The 23,008-nt window shown below is 41.7% G+C and overlaps 1 protein-coding gene across 1 annotated transcript; it reads left to right on the top strand.

Moving 5' to 3' along the window:
- The first annotated feature begins 802 nt into the window (after positions 1–802).
- On the top strand, positions 803–22,231 carry LOC143818107 (gastricsin-like). The gene is made up of 9 exons (XM_077299527.1): positions 803–880; positions 3,929–4,085; positions 4,179–4,296; positions 5,621–5,739; positions 7,155–7,354; positions 9,839–9,946; positions 19,583–19,730; positions 21,671–21,769; positions 21,900–22,231. The coding sequence occupies exons 1-9, from the start codon at positions 825–827 to the stop codon at positions 22,050–22,052; spliced, it is 1,158 nt and encodes a 385-aa protein (XP_077155642.1). The 5' UTR covers positions 803–824; the 3' UTR covers positions 22,053–22,231.
- The last annotated feature ends 777 nt before the right edge of the window (positions 22,232–23,008 follow it).

Here is a 23,008-nt window from a genome sequence, read left to right on the forward strand (position 1 = left end):
CCGCCACCGACCAGCCTCTCACCGCCAGCAGAGGATCACAAGGCAAGAGTCCTCTCCTTATCCTGGGGCAGCAGTGGTCCGCAGTAGAGGCCGCGGCTTTAGTACATCATGTAGGCCTCAACACCATGCAGCGTTACAGCTCCTCAAAAGTGGGCTATAGTGCTGAGGATGGAGCACCTGCCCATCCGGATTTCAGAGATTTAAGTTTTTGGCCTTGGAGCTCTCCTGGTCACTCTAACCTCCTATCCCTACACTGTAAAATCCTAAAATGACACTGGTTGACTGGCCCTCATCTTTTATAGTCCAAGTGATAATCTAGCTCAGCCAATCACAGTGTACTATGTGATGTGAAAGCTGTAAGCCACTTTGAGGAAGGCCATACCTGACGTAATTATTCTGCTCTCTGTCTTCAGCAGTGTGTGAAATAGCCTTTTTTTGCAATCCTTATAAATCTAATCACAAAGTGTTCGAATTCATGGGTATCTGTGAATTTGAGACCCTTCAATTCGAAGTCAACCCTCAGCAGATTGATCCGTTCACCTCTGCTAAGCACCCATTACAATTGTGCTTCAACTTTTCGAAGTAAGTTATGAAGGTATGAACTGAAGTTGTGTTATGAACCTGTGTTTGGTTTTCTTTGTTTTTACATGGTTCTTATCTGTATGACTTTATAATACAAATTTTGATCTGGTACAAAACTTGGAAATAACTGATAAGAAAGAAGGAGGCAGGGGAAAATTATTATCACTGAATTGTCTTTGTCGATATAAAAGGCAGAATGTGAATTCTCTTACTCACACATGGTTGAGCTGAAAGGCATCAACATGAAGTTGGTAATTCTTTTATGCTTTTTCCTCCATCTGTCTGAGGCCCAAGTAAGGTGAGCATGTTGATAAAAAGATGTCAAATAATGATGAATATTATACGCAAAGATTAGGACATTTAGTAAAATATGCCAAAATATTGTATCTCAAAATGGAAACAAATAATTGAATTTCATTGAACTTCAGCATATTTGGTAATTTTACAACATGGACAAAAGTATTCGTACAGCATACTTAATCATTACATTCATATTTTTAACCAGTTTTTTTTATCCAGTCCCCTTTAAAATCAAGTATGTAGCTGCAATCTGCCCTTACAAGCTTTATAAATGAATGGGTCATTCTAAAGAGCTCACTGAATTTGAGCATGGTTCTGTAATAAGATGTCACTGTTGCAACAAGTTCGTTCATGAATCTCTTACCTCCTAAATATTTCACTATCAACTATGAGTGGTAGAATTGGAAAGAAAAAGCATATAAGCATCAGAGCAACACCGCCATGGCGTGGAAATCATGTAAAGTTATCAAGGGGGTTGCCAAGTGCTGTGGCACATAAATGTATAAAAGTTGCCAACGTTCTGCCTACTCAATTACTGCAGAATTGCAAACCTATGGAATTAACATCAGCACAAGAACTGTGTGTCAAGAACTACATCACATGGGGTGCCATTGTTGAGCAGATGAGTGGGAATTTTATATAATAATAGTATACTTCAATCTGTGAGAACAGATTAAGGAAGGCCCTTTTCTATTCTAGCATGGCTGTGCCATAATATACAAATCCTAGTTTATAAAGGCGTGGTTGTGTGAGGTTGTTGACTGGTTCACACAAAGCCCTGAACTCAACTCCATCGAACACATTTGGTATGAACTAGAATGGAGATTGAAAACCAGGTCCTTTCATCCAACATCACAAATTGTCTTCTGGATAAATGGGCAGAAATTCCCATAAACACACTCCAAAATGTTGTAGAAAGCCTTCCCAGAAGAGTGCAAGTTGGGTGGCTATGGATCTTCAATTGGATGTCAGAAGCTTTTATAGGTGTAATGTGTAGTTGTCCCAATACCTTTGCTCATAAAGTGTAGCTTGTACTGATCCTATTAAAAATCTAAATAACAGCAGCAATCACTTGTAGTTCATTGCCTGCACAGAGCTGGTCCTTACAACAGGGACTCTGATGTAGGAATAGCTAATAGTGATGAGTAGTGTTGAGCGATACCGTCCGATACTTGAAAGTATCGGTATCGGAAAGTATCGGCCGATACCGGCAAAGTATCGGATCCAATCCGATACCGATACCCGATACCAATACAAGTCAATGGGACTCAAGTATCGGACGGTATTCCTGATGGTTCCCAGGGTCTGAAGGAGAGGAAACTCTCCTTCAGGCCCTGGGAACCATATTAATGTGTAAAATAAAGAATTAAAATAAAAAATATCGCTATACTCACCTGTCCGACGCAGCCGGGACCTCAGCGAGGGAACCGGCAGCGTTGTTTGTTTAAAATTCGCGCTTTTACTTGGTTACGTGAAGTCCCGGCTTGTGATTGGTCAGGGCGGCCGTGTTGCCGGGACGCGGACCAATCACAGCAAGCCGTGACGAAATTACGTCACGGCTTGCTGTGATTGGTCCGCGTCCCGGCAACATGGCCGCCATTAACCAATCACAAGCCGTGACGTCACGGGAGGCTGGACATGCGCGTATTTTGAAAAGCGCGCGTGTCCAGCCTCCAGTGACGTCCCGGCTTATGATTGGTCACGGCGCCATGTTGCCGGGACGCGGACCAATCACAGCAAGCCGTGACGAAATTACGTCACGGCTTGCTGTGATTGGTCCGCGTCCCGGCAACATGGCCGCCATTAACCAATCACAAGCCGTGACGTCACGGGAGGCTGGACACGCGCGTATTTTAAAAAGCGCGCGTGTCCAGCCTCCAGTGACGTCCCGGCTTGTGATTGGTTAATGGCGGCCATGTTGCCGGGACGTCACTGGAGGCTGGACACGCGCGCTTTTCAAAATACGCGCATGTCCAGCCTCCCGTGACGTCCCGGCTTGTGATTGGTTAATGGCGGCCATGTTGCCGGGACGTCACTGGAGGCTGGACACGCGCGCTTTTCAAAATACGCGCATGTCCAGCCTCCCGTGACGTCCCGGCTTGTGATTGGTTAATGGCGGCCATGTTGCCGGGACGTCACTGGAGGCTGGACACGCGCGCTTTTCAAAATACGCGCATGTCCAGCCTCCCGTGACGTCACGGCTTGTGATTGGTTAATGGCGGCCATGTTGCCGGGACGCGGACCAATCACAGCAAGCCGTGACGTAATTTCGTCACGGCTTGCTGTGATTGGTCCGCGTCCCGGCAACATGGCCGCCCTGACCAATCACAAGCCGGGACTTCACGTAACCAAGTAAAAGCGCGAAATTTAAACAAACAACGCTGCCGGTTCCCTCGCTGAGGTCCCGGTTGCGTCGGACAGGTGAGTATAGCGATATTTTTTATTTTAATTCTCTTTTTTACACATTATTACATTAATGTTGTTGCGATACCCGATACCCGATACCACAAAAGTATCGGATCTCGGTATCGGAAATTCCGATACAGCAAGTATCGGCCGATACCCGATACTTGCAGTATCGGAATGCTCAACACTAGTGATGAGCGAATATACTCGTTACTCGAGATTTCCCGGCACGCTCAGGGGTCCTCCGAGTATTTGCAAGTGCTCTGAGTTTTAGTTTTCCTTGCAGCAGCTGAATGATTTACATCTGTTAGCCAGCTTGATTACATGTGGGGATTCCCTAGCAACCAGGCAACCCCCACATGTACTTATGCTGCTAAGAGATGTAAACCATTCAGCTGCTGCAAGGAAAACTAATTCTCCGAGCACTTACAAATACTCGGAGGACACCCGAGCGTGCCGGGAAATCTCAAGTAACGAGTATATTCGCTCATCACTAATAGCTAACACTGCCTTTACAATGTAGTAGATCGCATCAGGGTCATGTCTATCAATACGTTTGCCATCTCTTTTCAAGAATTCCCTTTAATATCAAAAAAGCAATTTGGATAAGATGACACCAATATATCTTTTTCTATTTAAGGGTCCCATTGAAGAGACTGAAATCCATAAAGGAAACAATGAGGGATAAAGGAATCCTGGAGGATTTCATGAAAACTCATGTAAAAGAACCAGCTCTAAAATACAATCTAAATAGTCTAAACAACTATGGCGTGGCCTATGAACCTATGTATTTGAATGTATGTACTTTTTAGTGCAAGTGCTTAGAATAGCTTCTCGATTCCTATGTTAACATTGATTGAATATGTGTAATTCATATTTTTTTTTCATAGAACTATTATTTTGGCGAGATCAGCATTGGAACACCACCTCAGAACTTCCTAGTTGCCTTTGATACTGGTTCTTCCAATCTTTGGGTCGCGTCTACATACTGTCAAAGTCCAGCATGCAGTAGGTTGCATTTCATAAAGTAATGTAACGGTAGAGTGTGTACAAGTATTGTGTACAGTGTTAATCGAACATGTTTGGAATCAACACTGTGGTATCAAATTGCGAAGGACTTTCAATGGGTAGGATGACCAGCAGATGAAGACGTCCATCAGCCAGGAGAGGTGCATGTCCAAGTTCTTTTAACACAGCAATGCATAACATTGTGAGGGCATCCTCCTTACTCAACAGTGCCCCCCTCCTCAAACTGATAGAAGCACTATCTGGTTCAGGAGGAGCAGGAAATTGTGACTATGGCTGATGGTGTTTCTCATCCTTGCTCCTTAGTCCTCTTCTCTTCCAGACGTTGTGCAATGTCAGAATATCTTGTACGCCGCAGTATAAATCTAGACGCTGGCTACCACCCTATACAGAACGGGATTGCTCAGTAAAGGACATGACAATACACAAGAGCCTGGGTAATATATAGTGATGGAGAGCTCTGCTGCTGTTACAGTTGTCAGCCAGTAGGAGCACAATGATTACTAAATTCCACTGGTTCAACTGACAACTAATGTACAACATTTGGGTACCTTAAAGTGAAGCTGTCAGCAAATATTTACATATGGAAGTAGTGGTATGACTTTAATTTTTTGTGGAGATCCAATACATCAGTCACGAGAAATCTATACCTTCAAGGCACTTTTCACTCGGATGTGCACATTTTGGTGGATACAATAGATTTCTAGGGCAGTTTAACTAATTTCCCTAGAGCACCAAAATATCTTGTACTGGCCTCTGGGTTTTTTTGATTTACCGTAGTAAATTATTTTTTGTTTCTAAAAGAAACAAGTCTTTCGGCTTATAGCTAATAGGTTAAACTAGATGGACTATGTATTAGGCTGTGTGCACATGTTGAGTTTTTGCTGTGTTTTTTCAGTCTAGATTTGTCACAAAACCCTGAAGAGTTTCCTTATACCAACAAAGTGAATGAGAATCCTGAAGTCTCAAGCACCAGTTGCTTATTTGTGACTTGCAGATTTGGTGCAGATTTCTCCAATACTAATGAGTGGGAATAAATCTGCACCAAAATGGAAGTAAAAAACTCTGGAAAAATGTGCATTTTTGCCTCTAAGTCTTTCTTGTGAACAGATGCAGAAATGGTGCACAAATTTGTGCGTCAAATACTTAATGTGTGCACGAGCCCTTACAGTCAGTCTGACTGTTTTACCAAAATCAAAAAAAATGTCAGGGTAATATAAAATGAGTATGTAATATTGTTATTATTTCTGATTTATATTTATATCAGATTTCTCTTTCTTACACTAAACGTATTTTTAATATGTAGCCAATCACCCACTCTTCAATCCGGGACAGTCATCTACATATAGTACCAATAACCAACAGTTTGCAATGTCCTATGGGAGCGGCAGCATGACTGGAGTGTTAGGGTATGACACCGTCACTGTGAGTATTAATAAATTAATTCAAAGTGTTAGGACTTTTGTTAGATGCATATTGTTATTAAGACATTCTGGGGATTCAAATCATATTTGCCTACTTCCCACAGATGTTGAAAATAGGGCCCCGTAAATATCTAAAAGATGTGGGTCCCACTGCTGGAACTCGCATCTGTCTTAAGAACAGGGACAGATTGTGCACAATGGGGAACAGTGAGGCAGCCACACAAGCATGGCTCTCTCCATTCATTCATATGGAAACAAGCATCTAATGGACACTTATGGCATACCTTATAGATATACAGTACTTATTAACCTATGGTTGACACTCCAAGCAAAAAATAGTCATGTGCAGGTGGAAGGGGCTGAAATTTCCAACTCACAACCTTTCAGCACTTATGATGTGCATCATATTGCACATTTCATTGTCCCTGATGAAGGCAGATGCCGAAACGCGCGTCGGGGTGGGTGCATCCAAGGGACAAAAGTCCACGTGCACCAGGAAATTACGAGAAGTTTTATTCACTATTTACAGCGTTATATCTAATATCTATATCATGTCACTTGACAATTGCTATAGATAGCTGTGGTTACTTAGCCTCTTGCAATTTTGGCACATGCACTTTTACTCCTCTATTTCAATCCTCCTCTATATACCAGCACATATTTACTATTTCTGATTGCCTTACCCTTTCAACATCTATACACTACATATAGCAGTATACTGATACCATTAGACTGCCTATTGAAATTTAGGACATAGGCACTTTATCTTTAATTTTGTACAACATTAATCTTACTGCTTTTAGTGACATAACTTGCAATCCTCTTTGTCACTTGTGGTGTGTCCTCTTTCTTCCTGGTATTTTTTTCCCCACCCCTACCTCACTTGTTGATCTATACACTATAAAAAAATATCTCTTCATAATCATTGGACTTCTATATTCAATGTTTCTCTTTGTTCTTCTGTTTACTTACTGATATGTCCTACGTATTGTCCATTGGTACACATGTGGCGGCATTGGTGCACTATTTTGAGTAACATTGTTTTATGGCCATATATTTCATGTGTACCCTGTCTACCCATATCTACCCTGCCTCTGAGGTTTTCCATTTACTATTCCTATAACAGAGTATATTGATACAGATTTTAATACATGTACATAAAGTGGATAACATAGGTCAACAATACTAAATCGGTGGGGATCTGACACCCTAAAACCCCACCGATCTGCTGTTCTCAGCTCCAGCACTGGCCAATTTTAAACAGTGAATGGAACCATTACTGAGGGCTGCAGCTCAGCTCCTATTCAATATCATAACAGGAAAACCCCTTTAATACTAACATTTATTTGATTTTAGAATTTACTTATGGTAGGACACTGCCAGGGTGAATCAATTTTTATTTATTGTATCTTGTAGGTACAAAGTCTGGCTATTCAAAATCAAGAATTTGGTTTGAGTGTCACAGAGCCAAGCAGCTTCTTTTATTATGCCAAGTTTGATGGGATTTTTGGAATGGCGTACCAATCAATGTCTGCCGGAGATGCTACAACTGGTGTACAGGGGCTCATACAACAAAATCTTATTCCACAACCTGTGTTCAGTTTCTATCTCACTGGGTAAGCACCAAAAACAGGCCGACAACAATCTTGACAAAAATATGTTTTGTCTTCCTTGTCAAGTTAAATTATCCTCCAACTCCTTATTGCTGTCAGCAGATCTTCCAAAATTGGCACCCTTCTCCACACCTATTTAGTAGATATTGTGCCCTTGTATCTATCCTTTCACTTGTAACCTGTATAGAGTATTTCCTTGGAAAGGGCAAAAGCCGCATTATGGAGCACAGCATATATGAATGCTGCTTACTATAAGGAGAAGTGCAGGCAGTTCAAACTGGAAGAAACCTCAACTGGCCTTGTTATAATAGGGTACTGTCACTAATGGTGACAAGCTGGAAGGTTCCCCCACTAAAGGACTACTGAACTGTAGCCTAAGCCAACCATAACTGAACACTCTCCAGGACAAGCAGGAGTCTTACATGGGCGAAACATGCAATGCATGTGTGACAAATTTACTTAAGCCTTTTTCCAGTTTTTGAATGACTCAAATGGGTTGTCCAAGATTTCTATATTTATGACCTGTCTTTAGGATAGGTCATCCGCATCAGATTGGTGAGGTCTGACACCCTCAATAACCAAACCACCCACTGCTGCCGGATGTAAACAGTGTGCAGCGTTGGTGTACTGCACCTCAGCTGATAGCTGATCAGCTTTACTGATCTTACAAAAAAGGTCTAAATATACATATAGTATCTGACACAATGAAGTCATTGTCTGTCACTTCTACTAAATGAGAAATCTTGTGAATATCATACCCTGAAACTCGGAGGCTCCATTTAGTGGGGTTCACAAAATATGTACGAATGAAAGGCAACTGTAATTTACCAGAAATGAAAATTAGATGATAGAAAGTTTAATCTATTAACATTTAATGAAAACATATAAATTCATGTATTCACTGTAGGAAAATATTTGGTTACACAGAATATAAAGCAAGAACATGCAAAACATAGGACTGGGTACTGGGTTCCTGGATCAGATCTCACCATGGACAATATTTATAAAGGAACTTGTGTGTTCTCCCCGCGTTTGAGTGGGTTTACTCTGGCAGACTGGCCCATCGTGAAATCGGTGGATCCTCCGGTGGGCACCTGATTGGCAGACACTCTCTTCTCAGCATACAACACATACACTGCATGCCTGATTTAAGCTCCGCTCCTCCCCATCCATCAGAAGAAGTAAAAAAAAGTTGAGCACACCCATATATTCCTCACGGGATGTTGGCTCCTGCATTGCCTGTTATATAGTTAGCTTGGAGCGGTGGGGATCAGAGGATGAGTAGGTCCAGATTGCAGCGTCAGAGAACCATGCATCGGGTAGGTCTCCTGTCTCTCATTTCCACGGAAGCTTAGAGAAGGATGGAAGAGTGGGTAGGAGGGGTGGTTAGGCTTACCACAGCCATTCCCTTACATTGCACTCACTTCCCTGTGCCCAAAGCCTTACAGCACTAGGCCCCGTCCACCACCTACAAAGGTGAGACAATAGTTTACAGATAAATATGAATAAGAAAGAAAGGTTCTAGGGCAAAAATAGGAAGCAGTGATGTAGATCTGCCTTATATGCCTACACAAGGATTACTGCTGGAGAATTCAGATAGGGAGGAGAGCATTCACTTTAGCTAAATAGCTTGAAAAGTACCCTATGCATTTTCATAACTCTAGAAGCTGTCTTGTTTTGTTATTTATTTTGTGTCCCTGAGCCTATGGAGTAATTATCTTTGATACACAACAATCCCTTTAAATGATATTATGCTTACTCAGTGGATGGCATTGAAAAAAAACAAGCCTTTATGGAAACTCAAAAATAAAAAAAAAGATAAGGCTCTAGATAGCTATAAACAATATATTGCATCCTGAGGGCCTGAAAATGATCAAGTATAGCTATAGATCACATTGGCGCTCAGGGTTTTTTTTGTGTTGTTACAGGAACAAAAAAATTGAACTCTTAAAATAAATGGATCTGTCACATCACAGACACAAATGGTCATGGCCATGTCAATGAGTCTGTGAAAAAAAATCGGACTGCACTCGCATGATATCCGAGTTCTCTCTGATTTTCATGGAGTGGCATAATGGAGGTGTTGGAGAAACTTTTTTTTTTCTCTCCACCTCCGAGAAAATAGAATCCCACTCAGATCAAACTCTGATCAGTGTCTGATTAACATAATCAGACTGGTTTTCTAAAATAAAGAAAAAATGGTCTGGATCTGCCTTAACAAGTACTAGCACATGAATGTGAATCTAGTCTGAGCATTGAACTTTAGAGTGCGCCCCTAGAGTTATTTCTGCTGGTGAGCTCTAGGTACCATAATCTGGCATCTCCTCAGGCTACTCTGGTATCCTCGAACACACCAAAGCCATACTGACAGGGGATTTAGATTGTAAGCCCTGATGAGGACAGTGATGGTAACGTCTGTGAACCTCTGTGAAATTGATAGTGCAATACAAGTGAGTAGATATATAAATGTGTGCTCTATCTTACTAGGCAATCTGGAGAAGTGATCTTTGGGGGAGTGGACAGCAGCCTGTATTCTGGGCAGATCACTTGGGCTCCAGTGACTGAGCAGATTTACTGGCAGATCGCTATTGATGAGTGAGTATTACAAGAAATGTGTCCTAGCTTAGATTTACATAACCCAAACAGATTGTGATTAGTCTCACGTCAACCAAACATGGAAACATTGCATTAGATTTTAGTGTTCCCTTTATTTTTTTGAGCAGTGTAGATTTTATAAATAAATATATATATGTATGTATGTATATATATATATATATATATATATATATATATATAATCTATCTATCTATCTATCTATCTATCTATCTATCTATCTATCTATATATCTACACTGCTCAAAAAAATAAAGGGAACACTAAAATCCCATATCCTAGATATCACTGAATTAAATATTCCAGTTGCAAATCTTTATTCATTACATAGTGGAATGTGTTGAGAACAATAAAACCTAAAAATTATCAACGTAAATCACAACTAATATCCCACGGACGTCTGGAGTTGGAACGATGCTCAAAATCAAAGTGGAAAATGAAGTTACAGGCTGATCCAACTTCAGTGGAAATGCCTCAAGACAAGGAAATGATGCTCAGTAATGTGTGTGGCCTCCAAGTGCCTGCAAGACCTCCCTGCAACGCCTGGGCATGCTCCTGACGAAGTAGCGGATGGTCTCCTGAGGGATCTCCTCCCGTTCCTGGACTAAAGCATCCGCCAACTCCTGGACAGTCTGTGGTGCAACTTGACGTTGATGGATGGTGTGAGACATGATGTCCCAGATATGTTCAGTCAGATTCAGGTCTCGGGAACGGGCGGACCAGCCCATAGCTTCAATGCCTTCATCTTGCAGGAACTGCTGTCACACTCCAGCCACATGAGGTCTGGCATTGTCCAGCATTAGGAGGAATCCAGGGTCAACCGCAACAACATATGGTCTCACAAGGGGTCTGAGGATCTCCTCTCGGTACCTAATGGCAGTCAGGCTACCTCTGGTGAGCACATGGAGGGCTGTGTGGCCCTCCAAAGAAAAGCCACCCCACACTATTACTGACCCACTGCCAAAGAGGTCATGCTGAAGGATGTTGCAGGCAGCAGATCGCTCTCCATGGCATCTCCAGACTCTGTCAAGTCTGTCACATGTGCTCAGTGTGAACCTGCTTTCATCTGTGAAGAGCACGGGGCGCCAACGGTGAATTTGCCAATCCTGGTGTTCTGTGGCAAATGCCAAGCGTCCTGCACGGTGTTGGGCTGTGAGCGCAACCCCCATCTGTGGACGTCGGGCACTCAGACCATCCTCACACAGTCGGTTTCTAACCATTTGTGCAGACACATGCAAATTGGTGGCCTGCTGGAGGTCATTTTGCAGGGCTCTCGCAGTGCTCCTCCTGTTTCTCCTTGCACAAAGGCTGAGGTTGCGGTCCCGCAGCTGGGTTGTTGCCCTCCTACAGCCCCCTCCATGTCTCCTGGTGTACTGGCCTGTCTCCTGGTAGTGCCTCCAGCCTCTGGACACTATGCTGACAGACACAGCAAACCTTTTTGCCACAGCTCGCATTGATGTGCCATCCAGGATGAGCTGCACTACCTGAGCCACTTGTGTGGGTTGTATAGTCTGTCTCATGCTACCACGAGTGTGAAAGCACAACCAACATTCAAAAGTGACCAAAACATCAGCCAGAAAGCATTGTTACTGAGATGTGGTCTGTGGTCCCCACCTGCAGAACCACTCCTTTATTGAGCATGTTGATAATTGGCAATAATTTCTATCCGCTGTCTATTCCATTTGCACAACAGCATGTGAAATTGATTGTCAAACAGTGTTGCTTCCTAAGTGGACAGTTTGATTTCACAGAAGTTGGATTTACTTGTCGTTACATTCAGTTTTTTTAAGAGTTCCCTTTATTTTTGAGCAGTATATATATATATATATATATATATATATATATATATATATATATACAGTACAGACCAAAAGTTTGGACACGCCTTCTCATTTAAAGATTTTTCTGTATTTTCATGACTATGAAAATTGTAAATTCACACTGAAGGCATCAAAACTATGAATTAACACATGTAGAATTATATACATAACAAAAAAGTGTGAAACAACTAAAAATATGTCTTATATTCTAGGTTCTTCAAAGTAGTCACCTTTTGCTTTGATGACTGTTTTGCAAACTTTAGGTATTCTCTTCTTGGTGAGCTTCAAGAGGTAGTCACCGGAAATGGTCTTCCAAAGAGGAGTTCCCAGAGATGCTTAGCACTTGTTGGCCCTTTTGCCTTCACTCTGCGGTCCAGCTCACCCCAAACCATCTCGATTGGGTTCAGGTCTGGTGACTGTGGAGGCCAGGTCATCTGGCGTAGCACCCCATCACTCTCTTTCTTGGTCAAATAGCCCTTACTGTTGTGAATTCCGTTCTCGGGCTCCCTCCTGTGGTCATGAGTGGTACTTTGTGAGTTCTGTTCATGGGCTCCCTCTGGTGGCTTTTAGTGTTACGGCTGGCCTGTAGCTGGACTCCAGCTGCCTCATTTCCTGCTAGGCCTGCTGCCTATTTAACTCCATCTGGACCTTTACTTGTTGCCTGCTGTCGTTGTATTCAGTACTGGTTCAGATCTCTTTGGGACTTCCCTTGTGACCTGTCTCCTCGTGGCGAAGCTAAGTTTATGCTAGTCCATTTTTGCTCATTGCTTTTTGAAAATGTTTCTCAGTATGTTATGAGTTCAGTCCAGCTTGCTTATATGCTATTTGATTGCTAGCTGGAAGCTCTGGGGTGCGGAGTTGCGCCCCTCACATCGTAAGTCGGTGTGGGGGTCTTTTTGTATTCTCTGCGTGGATACTTTTGTAGTATTTTATACTGACCGCACAGATTCCTTGCTATCTTCTGACTATTTAGTTATTAGCGGGCCTCATTTGCTAAATCCTATTTTCATTTCTATGTTTGTGTTTTCCCCTTAATCTCACCGTTATTATTTGTGGGGGGCTGCTTACACTTTGGGGAAAATTTCTCTGAGGCAAGTGAGGCTTTGTTTCTCTCTAGGGGTAGCTAGTTTCTCAGGCTGTGAACGAGGCGTCTAGGCCGAGTTAGGAACGCTCCACGGCTGCCTATAGTGTTTGTTGATAGGATCAGAATTGCGGTCAGTAAAGTTCCCACATTCCCAGAGCTTGTCCTTATTTTTGGTTTACCCATCAGGTCAGTTCATGTGTTCCTTACCACCAGGATCATAACACCTTACACAGCCTGTAGGTGTGTTTGGGGTCATTGTCCTGTTAAAAAATAAATGATGGTCCAACTAAACGCAAACCGGATGGAATAGCATGCCACTGCAAGATGCTGTGGTAGCCATGCTGGTTCAGTATGCCTTCAGTTTTGAATAAATCCCCAACAGTGTCACCAGCAAAGCACCCCCACACCATCACACCTCCTCCATGCTTCACGGTGGGAACCAGGCATGTAGAGTCCATCCATTCACCTTTTCTGCGTCGCACAAAGACACGGTGGTTGGAACCAAAAATCTCAAATTTGGACTCATCAGACCAAAGCACAGATTTCCACTGGTATAATGTCCATTCCTTGTGTTCTTTAGCCCAAACAAGTCTCTTCTGCTTGTTGCCTGTCCTTAGCAGTGGTTTCCTAGCAGCTATTTTACCGTGAAGGCCTGCTGCACAAAGTCTCCTCTTAACAGTTGTTGTAGAGATGTGTCTGCTGCTAGAACTCTGTGTGGCATTGACCTGGTCTCTAATCTGATGTGCTGTTAACCTGCGATTTCTGAGGCTGGTGACTCGGATAAACTTATCCTCAGTTTCTTTGTAGCGCTTGATGGTTCTTGCAACTGCACTTGGGGACAGTTTCAAAGTTTTCCCAATTTTTCGGACTGACTGACCTTCATTTCTTAAAGTAATGATGGCCACTCGTTTTTCTTTACTTATCTGCTTTTTTCTTGCCATAACACAAATTCTAACAGTCTATTCAGTAGGACTATCAGCTGTGTATCCACCAGACTTCTGCACAACACAACTGATGGTCCCAACCCCATTTAAAAGGCATGAAACCTGACAGGGCACACCTGTGAAGGGAAAACCATTTCCGGTGACTACCTCTTGAAGCTCATCTAGAGAATGCCAAGAGTGTGCAAAGCAGTCATCAAAGCAAAAGGTGGCTACTTTGAAGAACCTAGAATATAAGACATACTGTATTTTCAGTTGTTTCACACTTTTTTGTTAAGTATATAATTCCACATGTGTTAATTCATAGCTTTGATGCCTTCAGTGTGAATTTACAATTTTCATAGTCATGAAAATACAGAAAAATCTTTAAATGAGAAGGTGCGTCCAAACTTTTGGTCTGTACTGTATATATATATATATATATATATATATATATATATATATATATATATATATATATATATATACACACACACAATATATATAAACTTACATATGTACACATATCTACAATTTAAGCAGATGTTGTGATAATTTGTTCTCCATAAGTGAATAGTTAAACTAATACAAGCACATACAGGTGCATCTCATAAAATTAGAATATCATCAAAAAGTTAATTTATTTCAGTTCTTCAATACAAAAAGTGAAACTCATATATTACATAGAGTCATTACAAACAGAGTGATCTATTTTAAGTGTTTATTTCTGTTAATGTTGATGATTATGGTTTACAGCCAATGAAAACCCAAAGTCATTATCTCAGTAAATTAGAATACTTTATAACACCAGCTTGAAAAAAAATGATTTTAAAATCTGAAATGTTGGCCTGCTGAAATGTATGTTTACTAAAAGATCTCAATACTTGGTTAAGGCTCCTTTTGCATCAGTTACTGCACCAATGCAGCATGGCATGGAGGCGATCAGCCTGTGGCACTGCTGTTATAGAAGCCCAAGTTGCTTTGATAGCATCATTCAGCTCATCTGCACTGTTGTGTCTGGTGTCTTTCATCTTCCTCTTGACAATACCCCATATATTCTCTATGGGGTTAAGGTCAGGCGAGTTTGCTGGCCAATCAAGCACAGTGACACTATTGTTTTTAAACGAGGTACTGGTACTTTTGGCAGTGTTTACAGGTGCCAAATCCTGCTGGAGAATGAAACTTCCATCTCCAAAATGCTTGTGGGCAGAGGGAAGCATGAAGTGCTTTAAAATTTCCTGGTAGACGGCTGCGCTGACTTTGGTCTTGATAAAAGACAGTGTACTTATACCAGCAGATGACATGGCTCCCCAATCCATCACTGATTGTGGATACTTCACACTAGACCTCAAGCAGCTTGGATTGTCTGTCTCTCCACTCTTCCTCCAGACTCTGGGACCTTGATTTCCAAGGTCTAGTGTGAAGTTTCCACAATCAATGATGGTTTCGGGAGCCATGTCAACTGCTGGTGTAGGTCCATTGTGTTTTATCAAGACCAAAGTCAGCGCAGCCGTCTACCAGGAAATTTTAGAGCACTTCATGACTCCCTCTGCTGACAAGCTTTTTGGAGATGGAAGTTTAATTCTCCAGCAAGACTTGGCGCCTGTCCACACTGTCAAAAGTACCAATTTCTGGCTTAAAAACAACAGTGTCACTGTGCTTGATTGGCCAGCAAATTCGCCTGACCTTAACCCCATAGAGACTCTATGGGGTATTGTGAAGAGGAAGATGAGAGACATCAGACACAACAATGCACACAAGCTGAATGATGCTATCAAAGCAACCTGGGCTTCCATAACACCTCAGCATGCCACAGACTGATGACTTCCATGCCACGCTGCATTGATGCAGTAATTGATGCAAAAGAAGCCCCAACCAAAGATTGAGTGCATTTACTGAACATACATTTCAGAAGGCCAACATTTCGGATTTTAAAATCATTTTTTAATGCTGGTGTTATAAAAGTATTCTAATTTACCGAGATAATGACTTTTGGGTTTTGATTGGCTGTAAGCTATAATCATCAACATTAAAAGAAATAAACCCTTGAAATCGATCACTCTGTTTGTAATGTCTCTATGTAATATAGAAGTTTCACTTTTTTTTAATAAAATTCAAAATAGTTCATTTTTTTCACATTAATGTACACTCTGCACCCCATCTTGACTGAAAAAAACAGAAATGTAGTAATTTTTGCAAATTTAATAAAAAAGAAAAACTGAAATATCACATGGTCATAAGAATTCAGACCGTTTGCTCAGCAACTCATATTTAAAGGTACCGTCACACTAGGCGATATCGCCAGCGATCCGTGACGTTGCAGCGACCTGGATAGCGATATCGCTGTATTTGACACGCAGCAGCGATCTGGATCCCGCTGTGAAATTGCTGGTCGCTGCTAGAAGGTCTGCACTTTATTTGGTCGCTAGGTCGCCGTGTATCGCCGTGTTTGACAGCAAAAGCAAGGATACCAGCGATATTTTACACTGGTAACCAGGGTAAACATCGGGTTACCAAGCGCAGGGCCGCGCTTAGTAACCCGATGTTTACCCTGGTTACCAGCGTAAAAGTTAAAAAAACAAACAGCACATACTCACCAGCGCGTCCCCCAGCCTCTGCTTCCTGACACTGACTGAGCGCCGGCCCTAAACTGAAAGTGAAAGCACAGCGGTGACGTCACCGCTGTGCTGTTAGGGCCGGAGCTCAGTCAGTGTCAGGAAGCAGAGGCTGGGGGACGCGCTGGTGAGTATGTGCTGTTTGTTTTTTTAACTTTTACGCTGGTAACCAGGGTAAACATCGGGTTACTAAGCGCGGCCCTGCGCTTAGCAACCCGATGCTTACCCTGGTTACCCGGGGACCTCGGCATCGTTGGTCGCTGGAGAGCGGTCTGTGTGACAGCTCTCCAGCGACCAAACAGCGACGCTGCAGCGATCGGCATCGCTGTCGCTATCGCTGCAGCGTCGCTTAATGTGACGGTACCTTTAGTCACATGCTGTCCATTTCCTTGTGATCCTTTTTAAGATGGTTCTACTCCTTCATTGGAGTCCAGCTGTATTTATTTAAACTGATAGGACTTGATTTGGAAAGGTACACACCTGTCTTTATAAGACCTCACAGCTCACAGTGCATGTCAGACCAAATGAGAATCATGAGGTCATAGGAACTAGCCAAGGAGCTTAGAGACAGAATTGTGGCAAGGCACAGATTTAGCCAAGGTTATGACAGAATTTCTGCAGTACTCAAGGTTCCTAAGAGCACAGTGGCCTCCATAATGCTTAAATGGAAGCAGTTTGGAACCACCAGAAGTCTTCCTAGATCTGGCTGTCCAGCCAAACTGAGCAATAGTGGGAAAAGAGCCTTTGCGAGAGAGGTAAAGAAGATCCCCAAGATCACTGTGGCTGAGCTCCAGAGATGCAGTAGGGAGATGGGAGAAAGTTCCACAAAGTCAAGCAGCCCTCCAGCAGTCGCCCCTTTATGGCAGAGTGGCCAGAAGGAAGCCTCTCCTCAGTGCAAGACATATGAAATCCCGCATAGAGTTTGCTAAAAAAAACACATGAAGGACTCCCAGACTATGAGAAATAAGATTCTCAGGTCTGATGAGACGAAGATAGACCTTTTTGGTAATAATTCTAAGCGGTATGTGTGAAGAAAACCAGGCACTGCTCATCACCTGCCCAATACAATCCCAACAGTGAAACATGGTGGTGGCCGCATCATGCTATGGGGGTGTTTTTCAACTGCAGGGACAGGATAAATGGTTGTCATTAAAGGAAACATGAATGAGGCCAAGTACTGAGATATTCTGGATGAAAACCTTTTCCAGAGTGCTCTGGACCTCAGACTTGGCCGAAGGTTCACCTTCCAACAAGTCAATGACCCTAAACACACAGCTAAAATAACAAAGGAGTGGCTTTAGAACAACTCTGTGACCATTCTTGACTGGCCCAGCCAGAACCCTGACCTAAACCCCATTGAGCATCTCTGGAGAGACCTAAAAATGGCTGTCCACCAACGTTCACCATCCAACCTGATGGAACTGGAGAGGATCTGCAAGGAAGAATGGCAGAGGATTCCAAATCCAGATGTGAAAGACTTGTTGCATCATTCCCAAGAAGACTCATGGCTGTACTAGCTCAAAAGGGTGCTTCTACCCAATACTGAGCAAAGGGTCTGAATACTTATGACCGTGTGATATTTCAGTTTTTCTTTTTTAATAAATTTAAAAAATTTTTACATTTCAGTTTTTTTTTCAGTCAAGATGGGGTGCAGAGTGTACATTAATGAGAAAAAAATGAACTTTTTTGAATTTACCAAATGGCTGCAATGAAACAAAGAGAGAAAAATGTAAAGGGGTCTGAATACTTTCCGTACCCACTGTATATAAAGCATCGTAAATACAACACATCATTACATTATGACCTATTGATTACATAATATATATTATGGTGAAGAGTTTTCTAATTTTCCACATCCAATTTAAAAACAGTCTTTAAATGTTGTAGTTGTTTTTTGCACTGGCCACTGAGTATCACAATATGGCAACGTTTACATGTTCAGTATTTGGTCAGAATTTTACATCAGTATTTGTAAGCCAAAACCAGGAGAGGAACAATCAGAGGGAAAGTCTAATAGAAACAGGTCACCACTTCTGTATTTATCACCCACTAATGGCTTTGGCTTACAAATACTGAGGTAAAAAACTGACTAAATACTGAACATGTGAACGTGGTCTAAGTCAGCTCCCTGCTCCGTAGAGCTTACCTCTCAGTAGCCATCTCATTAACATGGTGGACAGGAATACAATTAAATCAGATGTCGATGATGGATCCTATATTAATAGGTGATGTTCACAGCACACCTCCTTCTTCCCTGCATAGTTACTTTTACACAGGTTATAGAACAGGCCCAGTAATCTCTTTCACAGATGTTATTCACTCATCTAGAGACCACGGCTTCCCAGGGTCCATGTAAACATATGGATGCTGTCAAAAATGCTGTTAAATAGACATAGTTTAAACCTTTATTTAGGAAAAATATGAAAGTGATACATTCTCTTTAAAATATGGCATTATATTTGCATATTCTCTGCAATTATCTATCTATTTCCTTCCTTATATCGTCTGTTTTGTTTGACCGAGGTATAATCTATAACATTCCACTACATCCTGTTTTCAGATGTTATGTTGTTATTCAGACTTACATTGATTGAGTCAAGAAACTCAAGACACGGTTCTACCCCTCAGGATGTCTGGGATGCAGTTACTGACAGCTCGGCCGTCAGTACTTTGATTAACAGCATGACCATTCAGTCTGGTTCAGGGGTGTGCTGAGCTGTTGGTGTGTCGACTGACAACTCAACTAGCCAATCTGTGACTGGTAGGCGTCGGCTGTCTCAGGTGTTCACTGTCCCGGGTAATGGCCATGCCTACTTTACTGAACAGCTTTTCTCAGACCACTGCCAGACGTACATTCACCTTGTGAGGTTTGGGCTGTGCTCTCTGTGCCTTGAGTTCTATACGCTTGATCTGTTGCCTGACCTTGGACTTCGTACTGACCATCCGCCTGTTTAACCCCTTCAGCTCTGATCCGCTATCCTCCCGGTACTCTGACCTCGGAATGTTACCTGACTACACTTTTGTCTCTTCCTTCTGTTTATGATGTACCCTCCTGGCTTTTGACCTTGGATTCCCTGACCACTCTGACTCACAGTTTAGCTGTCACAGAAACATGATTTTTGTTTTATTACTGCAATCTATATTTGCTTTTAATGTGACCCTTTCATCCATTGTCTCCAGGTTCTCTGTTAATGGTCAGGCCAGTGGTTGGTGCAGCCAGGGTTGCCAGGGCATTGTGGATACAGGGACTCCTCTTCTTACCATTCCTCAACAATACCTTGGGGATCTATTACAATATATTGGTGCCCAGGAAGGGCAAAATGGAGAGGTAATAATGCTTCTATATTTCCTGAAGGGAATCTGTCATGTTCTAACTTGTGAGCATAGTGTTATGGCTGTATAGGTGCTTTTCTCTCAATAAAAATTCCACCTCTTTTGTAAAGATCTTATGTATTGTCATGACAAATCTAGTGTAGAAGCCATACAGTGAAGGAAATAATTATTTGATCCCTTGCTGGTTTTATAAGTTTGCCCACTGAGATTTTAAGGGTAGGTAAATTTTAACATTGAGAGATAGAATATCAAAAATAAAATCCAGAAAATCACATTGTATAAATGTATTATATAAATGTATTTGCATTTTGCAGTGAGAAATAAGTATTTGATCCCCTACCAACCATTAAGATTTCTTGCTCCTACAGACCAGTTAGACACTCCTAATCAACTCGTTAACTGCATTAAAGGCAGCTGTCTTACATAGTCACCTTTATAAAAGACTCCTATCCACAGACTCAATTAATCAGTCAGACTCTAATCTCTACAACATGGGCAAGACCAAAGAGCTTTATAAGGATGGTAAGGACAAGATCATAGACCTGCACACAGGTGGAATGGGCTACAAAACCATAAGTAAGATGCTGGGTGAGAAGGAGACAACTGTTGGTGCAATAGTAAGAAAATATAAAATGACTGTCAATCGACATCGATCTGGGGCACCATGCAAAATCTCAAGTTGTTGGGTTTCCTTGATCATGAGGAAGGTGAAAGATTAGCCTAAAACTACAGAGGGGGAACTTGTTAATGATCTCAAGGTACCTGGGACCACAGTCACCAAGAAAACCATTGGTAACACATTACACCGTAAAGGTTTAAAATTCTGCAGTGCCCGCAAGGTCCCCCTGCCCAAGAAGGCACATGTGCAGGCCGTCTGAAGTTTGCCAATGAACACCTGGATGATTCTGCGAGTGATTGAGAGAAGGTGCTGTGGTTAGCGGAGACAAAAATTTAGATCTTTGGCATTAACTCAACTCACAGTGTTTGGAGGAAGAGAAATGCTAAGGGCAGAGGACTACTTCACCACATCAATGGAAGAATGGATGGAACCATGTATCGTAAAATCCTGAGTGACAACCTCCTGCCCTCCACCAGGACATTAATAATAGGTCATGGCTGGGTCTTCCAGCAAGAGAATGACCCAAAACATACAGTCAAGGCAACGAAGGAGTGGCTCAAAAAGAAGCACATTAAAGTCATGGAGTGGCCTAGCCAGTCTCCAGACCTTATTCCAATAGAAAACTTATGGAGGGAGTTGAAGCTCTGAATTGCCAAGCGACAGCCTCAAAATCTTATTGATTTAGAGAGGATCTGCAAAGAGGAGTGGACCAAAATTCCTCCTGACATGTGCGCAAACCTCATCATCAACTACAAAAAAATTTGACTGCTGTGCTTGCCAACAAGAGTTTTGCCAAGTATTAAGTCTTGTTTTCCAGAGGGATCAAATACTTATTTCTCACTACAAAATGAAAATACATTCATATAATTTATACAGTGTGATTTTCTGGATTTTATTTTTGATATTTTATCTCTCAATCTTAAAACTAACCTACCCTTAAAATTATAAACTGTTCATGTCTTTGTCAGTGGGCAAACTTACTAAATCAGCAAAGGATCAAATCATTATTTCCTTCACTGTATGTAAAACAGGCTGGAGGTGCATTTTGAGGGTGTCAGTGCCTTTGGACTGTTACTTCCCAGTGCATTACCACACCCCCAGTGCACCTACAGTTTTATTAGCATATAAGTTCTATGCAAGATTTCTCGTGCCTGGAAAATTCGATCTCTACAAAAAGGTATGATTTTTATAAGGAAAATGCATCTACTGTATATAGTAATACCACTACTTTCATATTAAACATGCTGACAGGTTCCCTTTTAGCTCTATCCAAGAAGTAAAATGATTATCCTCATACTTTCCATTTCTCTGCACAGTACTATGTAAATTGCAACAATGTACAGAGTCTGCCACCAATCAGTTTTACGATCAGTGGAGTCCAATTTTCCATTCCTCCTTCTGGATACATCCTACAGGTATCACAAGTTCTCCTTCAATATGCCAATAATTAACCTGTTTGTCCTAATCATATAATTTAGTTATACATTTGTGAAAATAACATGTAACTGTCCCTGTGGAAGCATCACTTCTCCTTGTATTTTTCAGATCAATGGATACTGTGTTGTTGGATTTGAGTCCACATACCTGCCTTCTAGAAACGGGCAACCTCTTTGGATTCTGGGAGATGTGTTTCTTCGGCAGTACTATTCTATTTACGACTTTGGAAATAACCAAGTTGGCTTTGCTGCCATGGCTTAGATAACCTCTTGCTCTAAGTTTCTAAACCTTGAGGTAACGTAAAATACAAGTAATTTGTAACCAAATTGTGAAAAAAGGATCGTAATTGGTTGTTAAATAGTAGATATCCCCTGAAAGAAGCAGCAAAAACATGAAATGTTCAGATGGAATATGGAAGAATAAACACTACTATTGACATTACTATATTGGTTCTGAATTTCATTTCAACGTGGACTCCAGAGGAGTGTCACATGACTATATAATATATTGTTCATAAAGTCACAAATGATTGTAATGAGAACCTCATAACAGACATCAGCATGAATTATCCCTGGTGCACATACTATAGAGGCAGTCATGTTATGGTTTATCATAAGCTGGGAAGCCGCACTGAATTGATGTCCCAGCGCATTTGTTCATTACGACTCGGTTGACATCTTTGTTGATAGCACATGCTGCACTAATTTTTTCACGTAAAATGATGGACATCATGATGAAATTTTACAGACCCCATTATGGGTCCGCTCAGTCCATTTGGAGCCAATGGTGTCTGTCATGTGACAGAATTCATTCCTGGCATGAATTCCGTTTTTTTCTAGAATAACAGAATTCATAATACAAGTGTGAACACAGCCTAACATTGACAAACAAAGGGGAAGGAAACACAGGTCTACAAAAAATATTTTTTTTAACCCCTTCATGACCCAGCCTATTTTGGCCTTAATGACCTTGCCGTTTTTTGCAATTCTGTCCAGTGTCCCTTTATGAGGTAATAACTCAGGAACGCTTCAACGGATCCTAGCGATTCTGAGATTGTTTTTTCGTGACATATTGGGCTTCATGTTAGTGGTAAATTTAGGTCGATAATTTTTGAGTTTATTTGTGAAAAAAACGGAAATTTGGCAAAAAATTTGAAAATTTCGCAATTTTCACATTTTGAATTTTTATTCTGTTAAACCAGAGAGTTATGTGACACA

This window comes from Ranitomeya variabilis, chromosome 3 (assembly GCF_051348905.1).
Source record: "Ranitomeya variabilis isolate aRanVar5 chromosome 3, aRanVar5.hap1, whole genome shotgun sequence".
Taxonomy (NCBI): Eukaryota; Metazoa; Chordata; class Amphibia; order Anura; family Dendrobatidae; genus Ranitomeya; species Ranitomeya variabilis.

Excerpts from the sequence above, each read along its gene's own strand:
- LOC143818107 (XM_077299527.1), top strand. The coding sequence starts at position 825 with ATGAAGTTGGTAATTCTTTTATGCTTTTTCCTCCATCTGTCTGAGGCC. Across the intron at positions 4,297-5,620 it reads CTGTCAAAGTCCAGCATGCA|CCAATCACCCACTCTTCAAT; the intron begins GTAGGTTGCATT and ends TTTAATATGTAG. Across the intron at positions 21,770-21,899 it reads CTTCTGGATACATCCTACAG|ATCAATGGATACTGTGTTGT; the intron begins GTATCACAAGTT and ends TGTATTTTTCAG.